Source organism: Cryptomeria japonica, chromosome 3, assembly GCF_030272615.1.
Source record: "Cryptomeria japonica chromosome 3, Sugi_1.0, whole genome shotgun sequence".
Classification (NCBI taxonomy): domain Eukaryota; kingdom Viridiplantae; phylum Streptophyta; class Pinopsida; order Cupressales; family Cupressaceae; genus Cryptomeria; species Cryptomeria japonica.
In genome coordinates this window covers 697,169,109-697,183,522 of record NC_081407.1, presented here as the reverse complement: position 1 = coordinate 697,183,522, position 14,414 = coordinate 697,169,109, and the positions used below count along the sequence as shown (strand labels likewise).

The 14,414-nt window shown below is 34.9% G+C and overlaps 1 protein-coding gene across 1 annotated transcript in view; it reads left to right on the top strand.

The window, feature by feature from the left end:
• LOC131058279 (MACPF domain-containing protein At4g24290) overlaps positions 1 to 14,414 on the top strand; it is a 50,546-nt gene that overhangs the window by 12,540 nt on the left and 23,592 nt on the right. The window contains exon 2 of the mRNA XM_057992155.2: positions 5,430 to 5,668. Coding sequence (XP_057848138.1) covers positions 5,430 to 5,668 — 239 coding nt within the window. The remainder of the gene's footprint in view (positions 1 to 5,429; positions 5,669 to 14,414) is intronic.

Below are 14,414 nucleotides of genomic sequence, written 5' to 3'. Positions count from 1 at the left end.
CCGTTAGAATTATTGTCTGGAAATCATCATTTGGGGGTAGAGAGGGGGTCCCTCCACCTGAGGCAACAATCCCTGTGCTGCACGATTGAACCTGAATAGCAACTGCCTTGGGGGCTTCCAATGACAATGGAAATCCTTACTGAAGCTTCTGTTACCCACTCCATTTGCAACTCGAAAAGTTTTATTAGTTACTTATAATTTATTTTGGTAATCTACCAATACTATTTACTTTCTGGCTTGTTATGGTTTTGACTGCTTTTGCAAATGCTGCGCCTCACTAATTATCACTCTGAATTTTATGCTTGATGTCAATCTATTCTATATGATGTTCTCACGCCTTTAGTCTAACAGTTTTTTTAAAAAATTTTCTCCTATGGTGCAATCTGCTTTTGCAAATGTTCTGTCAAGCTAATCTATCACTCTGAATTTTTTGTTGGATGTCTTCTATCCTGTGCTATACTCCCACTCTTTAATCTAACAGCAATCTTTTCTTTTGATATCTATGGTGTTTCCTGGGCTCAGTTTTAAAGTTTCAATACCTTTATATATACACAAATATTTTGAACCATTTTCGAAGAAAAGAATTTGTGAAGATCTTAATCTGAAGAATTAGCTGCACCTGTGCCATTCAACCAAAAGCTAGTGGATGTTGAATCTAAAGCCACTAAATCGTTGCAGGATATTTGATTTATGCCTGCTGCCTTTTCTTAATTTTTTCAATCAAGACATGAAACCATTTTTGCTTGTCATGCCTGACATAATCTTTGCTGCTTTCTGTCGAGATTTTCCTTTGTCATCCATCTTCTCAGGACTGGAACTGATCAGGTGTTTCCTGGGCTCGGTTTTAAAGTTTCAATACCTTTATATATACACAAATATTTTGAACCATTTTTGAAGAAAAGAATTTGTGAAGATCTTAATCTGAAGAATTAGCTGCACCTGTGCCATTCAACCAAAAGCTAGTGGATGTTGAATCTAAAGCCACTAAATCGTTGCAGGATATTTGATTTATTCCTGCTGCCTTGTCTTAATTTTTTCAATCAAGACATGAAACCATTTTTGCTTGTTATGCCTGACATAATCTTTGCTGCTTTCTGTCAAGATTTTCCTTTGTCATCCATCTTCTCAGGACTGGAACTGATCAGGATTTACTTTCTATTAGGGAATGTAACTTCCCTTTCCCCTTGGCCTTTTCCTCAACTAAATCCGTATAACTTTTCCTCTTCCAGGGGTCTAGAACAGCAATAAGGTGAGTGCCGTTGCACTTTCTGAGGATGTTTTCTTTTCAAGGTCTTTCAAATGTTCACTGGATTAAATAACATTGCAACTTTGCTTACAACAAGAGCTAGTTATGAAAATGTGAGAATCAAGCCAATAGAACCTAGAAAAGGCCCAAGATTCCATAAAATCCATACCCAAATTACAGATGCTTTGAAAAGCTGAGCAAGAACAGAGAGAAAATAGTGAAAGTAAAACTGAGCAAGCATGCAAATTGTTCCCTAGATCATTTCTTAGACACTAAGATCAGACTGAAATCTTCACTGCCAAAACTCTCCTGGTGCCAGTCAGCCACAGTCTACCTCACGTAATTGTTGGAGAGATTATATTTAATTTTTATTATATACAAGGAACAATGACTTAAAAATTACAGATGCTTCTCTCAAGAAATAATAAGAATAGCAGCTTCAATCCTTTATCAAATTGTTCATTACACCTTTAAGTATCTTTTCATGAAGGTCTGTATTCTCCAAGATCACGCATGCAAGAGGAGATTAGATTATCCTATTACAATAAAAAACATAAAATACCCTTCCATTTAATTTGAGGCTACCTAAGAGTTAATCATTAGAGATTAATGTACTATCTGAGAGGGTTTCTTAAAAGATTTTAATACTACCCCTGGTTTTACTTCCAAGTCCAACAATTAAAATGAAAAATAAATCAGACATGTTACCTCCTCTTATGTGAGGAAAGGATTTTCTAGGTCTTCATTTAGGACAGCCTCCTTTATGGATAATTTCAATAATTATTAATCATTTTGGGATTACCTTCATCCAGCCTTGGTTTTCTGCTTTTAACAGTTCTTGCCAAAAGTAAATATTAGTCTGTCCAAATTCTATGAATCTATGTAATACATAATCTCCACTTTGCTTTCATATTAGTCTTGGTTTTCTGCTTTTAACAGTTCTTGCCAAAAGTAAATATTAGTCTGTCCAAATTCTATGAATCTATGTAATACATAATCTCCACTTTGCTTTCATTTTTTCTCAGGACATTCCCCTCTTCAGCTAGTTCTGCAATCTCTTTGGCAGTGCTGTTGAAGTTTATTATAAATCTAACATTCCTTTGGGGACCCATGTCACCATAGGCAGAGACTTATTGCCACACACCCTGTTAGTAAGAACTCATAACTTCAAAAGATTGAATCAGCCCAAAATTTGAGGGGAAATCTAGAGTTGTAACTCCTAATAGATTTGAAGTGGGCAAGTCTTCCAAGGGATTGAAACTGAGTGTCCAACATTTCAGCAGCAGTTTGACTTTCTTGCTGCCTCAAAACTTTCTATTTCTGTTCAGTTAAAAGGAGTGAATGACTGCAAACTCTCTATACTTATGAAGTTCACTGTTTATCACCTTGAATAGGCTGGTTCAGTACAATCTTACTCATGAAAGTTGGATATGCGAGAAAATTCAACAAACCTGTAAAACAGAGCTTGTTCCTCTAGGCTGGAGATATTTGTAGCAAGAAGTGTAGGGTCAATTACAACTGTAAATTCCTCAATTAGCTGAATGATGTTGTTTCCCCAAGGAGAAGAGGCAACCTTGCCTTTCCTCATTCCGTTCTTTTAAAGGAATGTTCTTACACTTTCAAAGAGCATTTGGAGATGGAACTTTCTTCTAGCCATTATAGCCACAAAAGCAATGCAATACAAGAAAAGATAAAATGTATTAAAGCACGGCTGACATTCATTCTCCTAAATAAACTTGAAAGATGTCCTCACAAGAATTTGTGCACACATTGTGCAGACATCACACACAGAGAGCTTAAGAAATGAGCTTGTATAGTTTCTTTCCTATAAAATGTTGGAGCTAAAATGCCTGAAAAGCATCGCCACACAAAATGATGGCTGCAATCATTCCTTCCAGACAATGTGCAACAAAGTAGGGAGGAATTTCTGGCTATGGTCAGACAGTCACATTAATGATTATTGGAGAATGCAAAATCATTGAGATACTTTAATTCTTTAAGCCAAAATCATTGAGATATTTTAATTGTTAAAGCAGAGTAAAATTTCCATAATCCTTGTTAAATCCTTTCAAGTTAATGGTGAATATTTTGTTTAGCTTGTAGTCTTCAAAGATGGTTTGTTTTACTTGACTAGTTGCTTCTTAGTTTTATGTTTTAACAAACATGTTAACATCGCCTAGAAAATATTTGAACTAAAAAGCCTGAACAACATTGCCCCACAAAACAAGGGCTGCAATCAGACCTCTCAGACAAGATCCAACAAATCAGAGGAATTGCAGGCTACAGTCAGATAGGCATATTAAGTTTTAACAACTTATGAAGGGTGCAAATTCATTCAGAATTTCAGACCCTCATTGGAATAGTTAATGTGGAGTAAAAATTGTTGAAGATGTAGCTTCAGCTGGAATCCTAGATACCGACTCTGCAGATCAAATGTGTAAGTGGCCTATCGGCCTCACACATTTGATAAATCAATCAACCTTATTTAAATCTAATAATCATATCGAATTTCCTATCATGCTATGTCAGGTTAATTGATTATTGACTGATTATGGTTGAATTGGTTCAAAGCATAATTGACTATGATTTGTTAATATCGGTTATGTAATCGATTATATTGACTATCGATTTAAGTTTATCATAACCGATTCTATTTTTGTTATCGGGTTGCTGAAGTGATAATCATTGGTTATTCATAACCAATTGTATATTATCCCGATTAAACATAACTCCGATTATATTAATCAGTCTGTAACAAACTAACATAGTGTATGGTCTTTGTGTCTCTTCAGATAAAGTCAAGACTTCAGTGGAAGCCGTCGGGTTTCATATATATTATAGTGCGTTTTCTCTTGGAGGAGTGGTGATAGCAATATGATAAGAAATATAGAGATACAGTTCGACACAATATAACAGTGCGTGATAATATTCTGCAGTCGGTGAATATAGATATACAGTTCGACACAGTTCATGATTATATACTATCGTCTGTGTGATTACAACAGTGCGTGATCTATAGTCTGAGTGATTACACCAGATAGAATCACATTCAAGTGTGACTCATATACATATTAGTTTGAGAGTTTCACTCACAGTAAATTCAATCTATATTCTGCAGATTGGATTTGAATCTTACATAGGTTGAATTAATATCAAACTGAGATCAAAGTTAAAATTTAAAATTACCTGCTTACCTCTGGAACTAAGATCGGGGTGGGAGGGAGATCTAAATTTAACAAAAATTTCCATTATGTTTGTCATATTCTTTTAAGTCAATGGTAAATATTTTGTTAGCTTTTGTAGTCTTCAAAAACAGTTTGTTTTACTTGACTAGTTGCTTTTGAGGTGTATGTACCAATGTACACATGGACATTTCGAAAAAGTGAAATGATAAAATTATGCTGAGGATTTGCAAAGTCCTCAAAGTAATCAATCATCTCACTTAATAAAAAATTAGAGATTAAGCACATTTAGTTTTTTTTCTCCAATAGAGATAGTTTGTAGGATCCAGGAGAAAACAGCATTTGTGCCACGACGAGTCCAAGGGCCAATCCCTGAACATTTATTTCTGTAAAATATATTGTTTTTCTCAAATTGAAAGATGCTCGCAAGTATACTTTTGTTAAGTGAGCAATCCCCTCTTTTACCTGTCTGTTAAGGTTTACTACCATTACCGTTGCATGCCACTATACACTAAAAAATATTGATATTCATGAGATTTATGTTTCAATCTAATCTATAATTTTATGTACAGAAGCCAATGGATGATAATGTACATTGATGTTTGAGTCGGGGTAACTATTTACCTTATAGATTGGCTGTTTCACCCTACTTTGCTTGCTGTTTATGTTAACCAAGAGTTTATGTTAATTTTTAGGAATATGTCTTTTTAATTTTTTAAATTTTAGTTAGAGCTATAATAGGTTGAAAGTCATTCTGTTTTGTTGACTAGTCTAAGGCTTTTTTGTCTACTCTTCAAACATTTATCCAATCTACAAAGAACTTTTGTCTGACAGAATGATGCCAAGTGGTAGATAAGAATTAGCACATCCTAAACCAATTTGTTTTTCCGAATTTGGCCCAGTGAAGCTGCACAAAATGTTGGTTTTAACTTCATAATAGTGCATATTATGTTTTTTGAAATATCTAAAGTCTACAATATGTGTTGAAAAATTAATTGCAGATGTCAGAGCATTTCAATCAGGAACTCAATATACCAGGGAAAATTCCTTCAGGTATATTCAATGCCATGTTCGAATTCACAGGCTCATGGCAAAAAGATGCATCTGCCACAAAACATCTTGCCTTTGATGGATGGCTTATAACTCTTTACAGCGTAGGGCTTACAAGATCACATATAGTACTATGTGATGCAGTGAAACAAGAGGTTCCATCTGCTTGGGACCCTGCAGCATTAGCTGGGTGAGTTTTTCCAGTAGCTATCAATTTCTAATTTTTTTATTATGCTTCTTTTTTAAGAAAGAAATTGGTCAATGATGTTTTTTGTGAAGTTTTTTCAACTAGTTTGAGAAATTATTGCCAATATTCTTCCTTTCAAAATGTCTAAATTTTATATTTTAAACAAAATTATATCGAGCTAGTTGATTGATTGATTGATGAAAAATGACCCCCAATCAATTATATAAATAGCAGTTCCAAGTGGTATGATATCTGTTTGCTTTTGGTCAATAAAGGATATGAAAAGTTGGGTAGGAGGGTCAGCTGAGACTATTTCACAAGTATTTGCTAGCTTCTACAATAATTAGGTCTCTTGTCACTTGCAGTGAAGAGAAGTCTTTATTGCTCTTTGGTGGTTTTCATGTTCAATTCATTGGCAGATTTGCATTATCTTGTGAATTAATCAATCGATAACATCCTGGGAAAATATTGAAGAAGATCCTGGTGGTGTTTGATTTTTACCTCTTGTTTGTGTTGGTGGGCATTTCTACATTCAGGGTGGGGTATTTTGTTGCCTACACATTAAGCTAATAATAAGCAATAAACATTAAACATGTACAATGAATGATAAACAATAAATAGTGGATTTGCAGTTCACATGATGTGTTAAGAGACCCAAAAAATATTAGCTATTCTCTGTTGGACCCAAGGAGGTGTGCTAAGTGCTTAATGAAGTCTATTGTTGTTGGTAGAGTAAGGTTGGAGATGGTGTGTATAGAAACACACCAGAACACACCAGACATGGGTTTTTATGAGCTTGGGTTAATTTCATGTGCTTCTTGCCTCTTGGGTAAGCAAAGGGATTGCTGTTATAACCTTTTTCTTTTGAGTTTCATACTGGTACATCCACCTAGATCATTTAAAAGAATGATGGTGTTTTCATGATGCCCATTCCAATTTTCTTCCTTATGTGTTAGAACGTCAGCTGTTTTTAGCTCAGGTTGAGATGATTTGCAAGGAACAACCATCCATGTAATGCCTCTCAAGGCACAAAAACATATCAAGGTCTACACATACTATCTCAAACATACAATTTGTACAGTTTACCTGCATTGAATATCATATCAAATTTGACGCATGTTCGGACTACTAATGAAGGAACAAAATGTATAAAAATAGTAAAGTTTAGGGTCTTTTTAATATGACCTTGTCCTGAAATCCAATCACATGGCTGGAAAAACTTAGAACTAGAGAATGTAAAAATCTGACCATTTTTTTAATATTGAGATCTAAAATTTGAAGTCAACAATCTAAAATTAAAATGTGAACAATACTTAAAACTATGAAATCTTAAAAATAGAATCCTTCTAGATATTAAAATAACTTAATGGAAAACAAATATGAAAAGCAAAAAGACTTGAGATGACACATTGGTGACAATGATGGAGTACAAGATGAACTAGAGCCTTCATCTTTCAAATAAACCACAACACTAGTTCTAGATTGATCACTAGCAACTTATTGGTTAGGGTCACAATAAAAAAAGGTTATGTTTCTCTTACATCAACATCCCAACTGTGAATTTGTTAGTGGAAATATTGAGTTTATATGCCTTGATTGTTCATTGTAACCAATAAAGAAATATTTGATGCTCCTATAATTTACTTCTTTGCTCTTAGGAGCCAAAACACATGCATTTGAATAAAAAAATATGAAATGTGTTACCTTTGGTTTGAACTTGGACCAAGGTTCTTAAGGTGTGACGTCTTGTAAGGCTTTACTATAACTTCTACTATCTTGTTCACTACTTTTCCCCAACATCTATATGACATGCTGTAATGTCCCCAAATTATAAATACTCAAATTTTGCCATAGATCACAATTTTCAATTGAAGCAAAGTAGGGTTAGAGATATCTTTCACTTTGATTGAGACCCTGCAAACAAGTTAGGAATCATTTACAATCTTAATTCATAAAATAGATCTCTTTAATTACAAATCAGCAAGCATATATTAGAAGTATAGATCTAATCACAAGATCACTTAAATCAGTTTGAGAAGGCTCAACCAGAGAAGAGCTAAGATAGGGTGACTTATTAGGGTGCCCTAGAGATCCTCTACCCTAGGCCCAAGGGTGGAACACTATCCACCTTGGCCTCATGTGGCCCGTGCCATCCATATGAGGTCGAGTACCTAGTGAGGTGTCCTATAACCATTTCCCTCAATCTTGCCACTTCTATCCTACTGCCCATGATGGAACATTCATAATGCATTCATTTACCATGATAGAGAGCATGAGGAGCATTCACAAAAGGGTGCCCTGGAAGTCCATCCTTTCTAAGCCCAAAGGCAGTACCCTTGTACCCCTTTGGGCCCATGGGACTCACCGGTCTTATACCATGAGGTGGCGTGCCTAGAAGATGACCCCATCGCTGTTCCCCTACTTGTAATTCCCCCAATTTCTCTACCATGGCTGGTTACAGCAGTCAGACAGAATAAACATGTATAACATCTTATATCATAATCACATATTTTCTATATCCATATATTAAACCAGTCATAGATAGTAACACACCATGAATCAGCAATATATCTATTATCCTTTGTCAGATAATCATAAACAGCAATGCATATTAATTCCAGAGTAGCCGGAAAGTCCTGTGTCCCTCCTTGGGTGCATGTATCCCTGTATTGGAAACAGATACATATCCAATACAGCCCGGATACATGTCCGATACTGTACCCATGCATGCCCAAAAAACCTTGATTTCCAACTGTGCCAAATATTATGTGATTTGGTTTTTTCAAAATTTGATGTAAATCTTCTTAAATTTAATTTAAAAAAACTTCATGAATTTTTTTTTAAAAATTGGTATAAACAAAACCTACATCAAATGAGAATTATCTTCCAATGCAACTCTACTATTTTTGCATATTGTAAATTCTTAAATCAACTTATAATTATTTACGTAGCAATTATGTGTCTATATTGCTTTTGAAGTAATGAAAGTCTCCTCTAATAACTTAGAAAATTGTGTTAAATATGTGTATGTGTTTTTTATGAATGTCGTATCCTGTCATATCCATATTGGGGGTCTTAATAAATTGGTCGTATCCGTATCCAATACCACATCCATATTTGTATCCGTATCCATGTCCATGCAACTTTGATTAATTCAGAAGTACGCAGATATACACAGAATTATTACATTATGTATGGAAATCCATACCACAACCAATATATAAATCGCACTGCTGAGTATTATTGCTTTCCTTGTGATTCGATGTCCTTTTTCCAAATTCTCAATTTCCAAATGAACAAGCTGGGTAAAAAATACTTTTCCCCTGACTGAAGCCTAAACTGCAATAACCAGATGGACTGCTGAGTATCTTATATAATATCAGGTCTGAATCCTTTGATCCCCTTCCTTGGATGTTGGAATGACCTCTTCTATCCTCCCAATGCCGAGAAGTCATGGTTCTTTCCCAAGGTTATGCCAGTTATGAATAAACACCTCCTTTTATGGGATTGCAGCCCCTCATCTCTTTACCAAAAGACACCTTGTTTACTTCTAAACTGCTTTTCCTATCTTAACTATTAATCATTAATTAAAATTTTGTGAATTAAATTGCTGTATTGATGGAGGAGAAGAGTTGATCCTCAAGGTTGATGCTGATGGCCAATCTGACTGCAAGAGATAGACGATTGAAGCATAGGTTTCTGTCTTATGAAATTTTGAAGTCTTACCTTGTAAGACAATTTCATCGCTGATAGTAGAAAATCAGATCGGGGGCATGACACATGTCTCTGTTGTGCATCATGTACTGGGTTGTTTCTCCTCTCAACCACTCCAATTTTCTGAGGGATGTATTGGGCTGTCAATTGTCATTTGATTGAACACCTTCTCATAGTGGTCCTGAAACTACTTGGATGTGAACTCATTCCCATTATCATACCTAAGGGTCTTGATCCACCTACCTTAGTGATTTTCAACGAATTTTTTAAACTTGACAAAGATTCCAAAGCAATTCGACTTTTTTCTGAAGGTGTACCCACATTTTACTTTAAAAATCAGCCAACAACAAAAAGTACCTTTTGCTGATGATTGTTGATGATTTCTAACATAGATGCACTACTTGCCGAAAACTCGTGAGTTTTTGGCTCAGGCGAGTAATAACGCCATTGACTCACTACCAAAACTCGCTCAGTTTTTTGCAATTACTCGGCGAGTTCGTGTTTAAAAGAGGCCCAAACACGTCAAAAAACTATCAAATATTTTTTTTTCAAGTTAGTTTCATTCTCTTCATCAACATATATACATGAAATATAACATTTAGGTATAAGTCAGGCTCCTATCAGCGTTCTCTCGCTCTCTCTATCTCACTCACTTTATCTGCCCCAAATTTTAGACCTATCTATCTCCATATCAACCTTCCTCTATCCCCTCTCTCTACCACTCTCTATCTCACCCTCTCCTCTCTCCCTCAAGATATAGACCTATCTCTCTACCCCTCACTCTCTCACCCTCAGACCCCCGCGAGGGGTGCTACCCTCAACCTCATTTTGGTGAGGTGGAGGAGCCACATCAGACTCCTAGGACTAGGCCCTCTAGTTCTCTCTCTGCCCTGGTTTTCACTAAGTTGGGAAGAGGAAGATGTAAAATATTTTGAACTTTTAGTTTTATAAAAACAATTTGCTATTTCATTTTGTTTCAGTCTGTCAACCATCAGCATTCCACAAGAGGATGCCATTTCGTACCTAATTTGCATTTAAATCAATCAAATATATCTAGACTCAGCTTATTTCTTTTGTATACTCATTTATTGACTCATTGGATGCATCTCCTCATTGAATTTTGCAAAAAAAATGCATTTCTAATTTAATTTAAGCAATTTTTTAAGTTGCCGAGTTTTCACCGAGTTTTTTTTTGGGCCTTGGTGAGTTTTGTTTTTGGCGAGTAGTTCAACTATGATTTCTAAGATTACTTATATATTTGTATGAATATGATCTAAAGTCCCGTTTGCATGCCATTCCCCCTCAATAGAAAATGATTTATATTTTTTCCTGCAAGTCCAAAACACCAGTCAAAAACACCCAGCACATATATCCTACTTAGTTTGGATAGATGATAATTTGTGGACTATATTGGTTTTTGTCAATTCGGCTAAATGAAGATCGAGATGTCCATATCTCTCATGCCACGAAATGCTATCGTTGTCTTCCACTATTAGGTCATGTAAACTATCTGTGACAAGATCGAGTAGCATGCATAAATCACCTTGATCAATGCCTAGGGCAACCATCTATCTTGTTTCATATCAGTCACAATACACTACTTTCCCCAAAATTTCACAACAATGTTAGGCATTTTTTGTTAGTTGACTAATAGACAATAGATTTTTGTTCGTATTTGGAAAAAAGTTAAAATGTAACATTCTTCACTATGGATTTTATTGCATCATTGGGAACAATTCAAAAATCCCTTCTCCCTTACATTGCATGTGTTCTACTATCAGTAGGAGAAATCAAATTTGCAGAACTAAAATCAGCAGCAAACCTGACATGCCAGTCTCTGTGGCAAGTGAAATGTTGAGATATATTACAATCAAAGAACCAACAATTAATTGCATCACTGTTATCTTGGGAAGATGCCAAAAAAATACTATTTCTTCTTGGAGTCTTGCTTTGCAAGAAGTGACTTTTAATGGGATAAATTATAGTTCAAAAACTCAGACTTGGCAAAAATTCCACAAAAAAAAAAAAGCTATATAAATACACAAAAAACTTAAATTAATGCATGAGATGCACAAAGAATGAATTTAGACAACACAAGTCTATTTTGATTACTAATTTGTCATAATTCAGAGATTACATGTCTCGATACATTTTACTCTTGAACAAGCCTCAAATTCAAAATTTAAAAGTTAGTGTCAACATTGAACTATCCTCATTTGGTTAAGAGCTTAAGTCCTAGGTATTTGACCTGATTAAGCTAGGAGCCAAGGTCTGAGGGACCTTATCCATTTGTTTGGTCTTAGGCCTTATTTATGTGTTTTGAGCAATTGTATAATTGTATAAGAGTTTAAACAGCCAGCTACATTTAACAACTTCCTCTTCTACTTCCTAGTACTAGTGCTATCTTGCCTTGAATAGGAAGGTAAATTGCAATGTCCCCTTTTTAAGATTTTTTGCAAATTTCCTATTTTTTTGTATTTTTCTGATTTTATAGCAACTTGTACAAACATGAATTATTGAACAACACTATCAAATAATACTGGAAACTCATAGTTATTGCTCACTGCTGAAATAATGTTATTAACAAACATCAATGATGATAAATAGCAATACGGTGAACAACTGACATATCAGCAAGTTGAGTGATAATATAAAATATTCAGCTGCAAATACGTTATCTTGCTGTCACAAACATTGAACCTGTATATATGTCTTGACTCCATTGTGAATATCTAGATATGATGGTGACAACAATATATCTGGTTATGATAATCCCATATGATTAAAGCTAGGATAATGCTAGCAAGATTGCTCAAGGGCAGTGATAGACATTGCTTGTACGGTAGCTCCTTTTAATGCTGCAATCTCATTCCAAAGGCTGCACTCCAATATTATTAGGATGTGGAAACCTGAACCATCTTCTTATAGGGTTCAATTGGAAATAAACATGCTGTCCAACCAACAATATATCAAGCAAACCCTTCAAAAACAGGCAGATCCACCTTATATATAAACCAAGCCCTCGAATGCCTTCACAAACAGCAACAACCATAACTGAAAATCATCAAATCTAACCCTTTTTACTGTAGTGACACTATGGCAACTGAAAATGTCTTCAAAACTTCAAACCAATGAATCTTCAACAATTCAGCACCTTATATATCAACCAAGCCCTCAAATCCCTTCACAAACAGCAACAAACATAACTGAAAATCAGCAAATCTAACCCTTTTTACTGTAGTGACACTATGGCAACTGAAAATGTCTTCAAACCAACGAATTTTCAACAATTCAACACCTTATACATCAACCAAGCCCTCGAATCCCTTCACAAACAGCAACAATCATAACTGAAAATCAGCAAATCTAACCCTTTTTACTGTAGTGACACTATGGCAACTGAAAATGTCGTCAAACCAATGAATCTTCAACAATTCAGCACCATTAAGATCCTAGGATGGAATCATCTCTAAAGTATAAGAGGGTTTTATTTCTTTAAATCCAAATATGGAAACCAAGATAGTTTTCGTTCTCCAAATCTTGTGCACCAAGGGTTTTCATCCTTGAACGCTTCAAACCCCAAATTGGAAGGAATATCAAAATGACACAATCAGATACTTTGCTTTTAGCCTTCACCTTACTTTTTAATGTCCCTACTTAGGGCCCTCAATTTTTTTAATTTACATTTCCCTCAGAGTATTTAAAATACTATAGAATTACACCCAAAGGATCCAATGGCCCCTTTTGAATTACATTTTGAACAAAGTGTTAAAAACACTCATTTAAATATTAGGATACACTCATTTAAACATTACAGAGGACCTATGCTAATATTTAAGTTGCTCATTTGAAAATAAAGTGATTGGGCCCAATTTAAAATACTATTAATCCTTTTAGTTTTGAAAAGGGGATATAGCGTAAGCCTGAATAATCATGAGGAGTAAATGACTCCTCAGGTATGTCTTCCTCCAATGCCTGTAGTGCAGCTACTTCCATCTCCAATGGAGTGAGACCTTTGTGTGAACATCATCTACATCTTTATCAATTCAATCATATTATGGATGAATGTCATCTAAGTTGATGGCACCATGAGAAAAACCTTTCACTTTTTTGGTTTAAAGGTCATTGATGTACTCTTAGGTTGACTTGGTTCTCTGTGGTGTTCAATTGTGTTCAAACCCAGAAGTGTTATATTGCTGTGAAAAACAAATAGCTATCCTTTGAAAATTTGGTGTTCCAACATAAAACATGTCCCACCACTAATCTACAATTATAACATTTAGAAACTTATAAGTATGAAGTAAGATTAAAATTAAAATTAATCAAACTAGCATGTGATTATATAACTACTTGTTTTTTTTACTTTTCTGTTGGTTTTATTTTTGAATGATGAAGGTGAAAGAAAAGAGCCTACCTTTTACACCCTTTACACACTTGTAGACCTCTAATTCATGTCGACTTATGTTTGTCAGGCCTTCGTTTGGTGTCATCATCTACATGCATGCAGGAAGGCCCTCTATGACCTCCTCATTAGCCTTAAAAGTTATCAGAGAAGCAAGATTTGAGGTTTAGGTAAATACACCATGGTATGCATTGGCTGGTAGAGTTAGGTCATCCATTTACAATCAATGATGCGCCAAATGATTTCATGTTTCCTCTTGTTCCCACCATAATAATGCAAAATGACATTCTTGGTCCTATCCATGGACTCATAGAGATAACTCAATTGGTATGTTATCCCCATAATAAAATGCAGAAGCTTGACCAAAGGCTCTTATCACCTAAAAAACTGAAAATTTAATATTAAATTAATATAAAAATAAAAAAGAAACAATAACAAAAAAAGAAGATAGCGTATACAAAAACTTAAGTTTGTTACTTACCTAGAGTAACTATACATTTTTGACAAACACATTATAAAATAAAATGACTTCTCTTTCAGCTTTTTGGAATATGAAGAGTCTAACTAGGTATTGGTTACAAACATCTGCTTTAGAGAAGGTATTGCTAATGCTCTACAAAGTACAAAGTGATG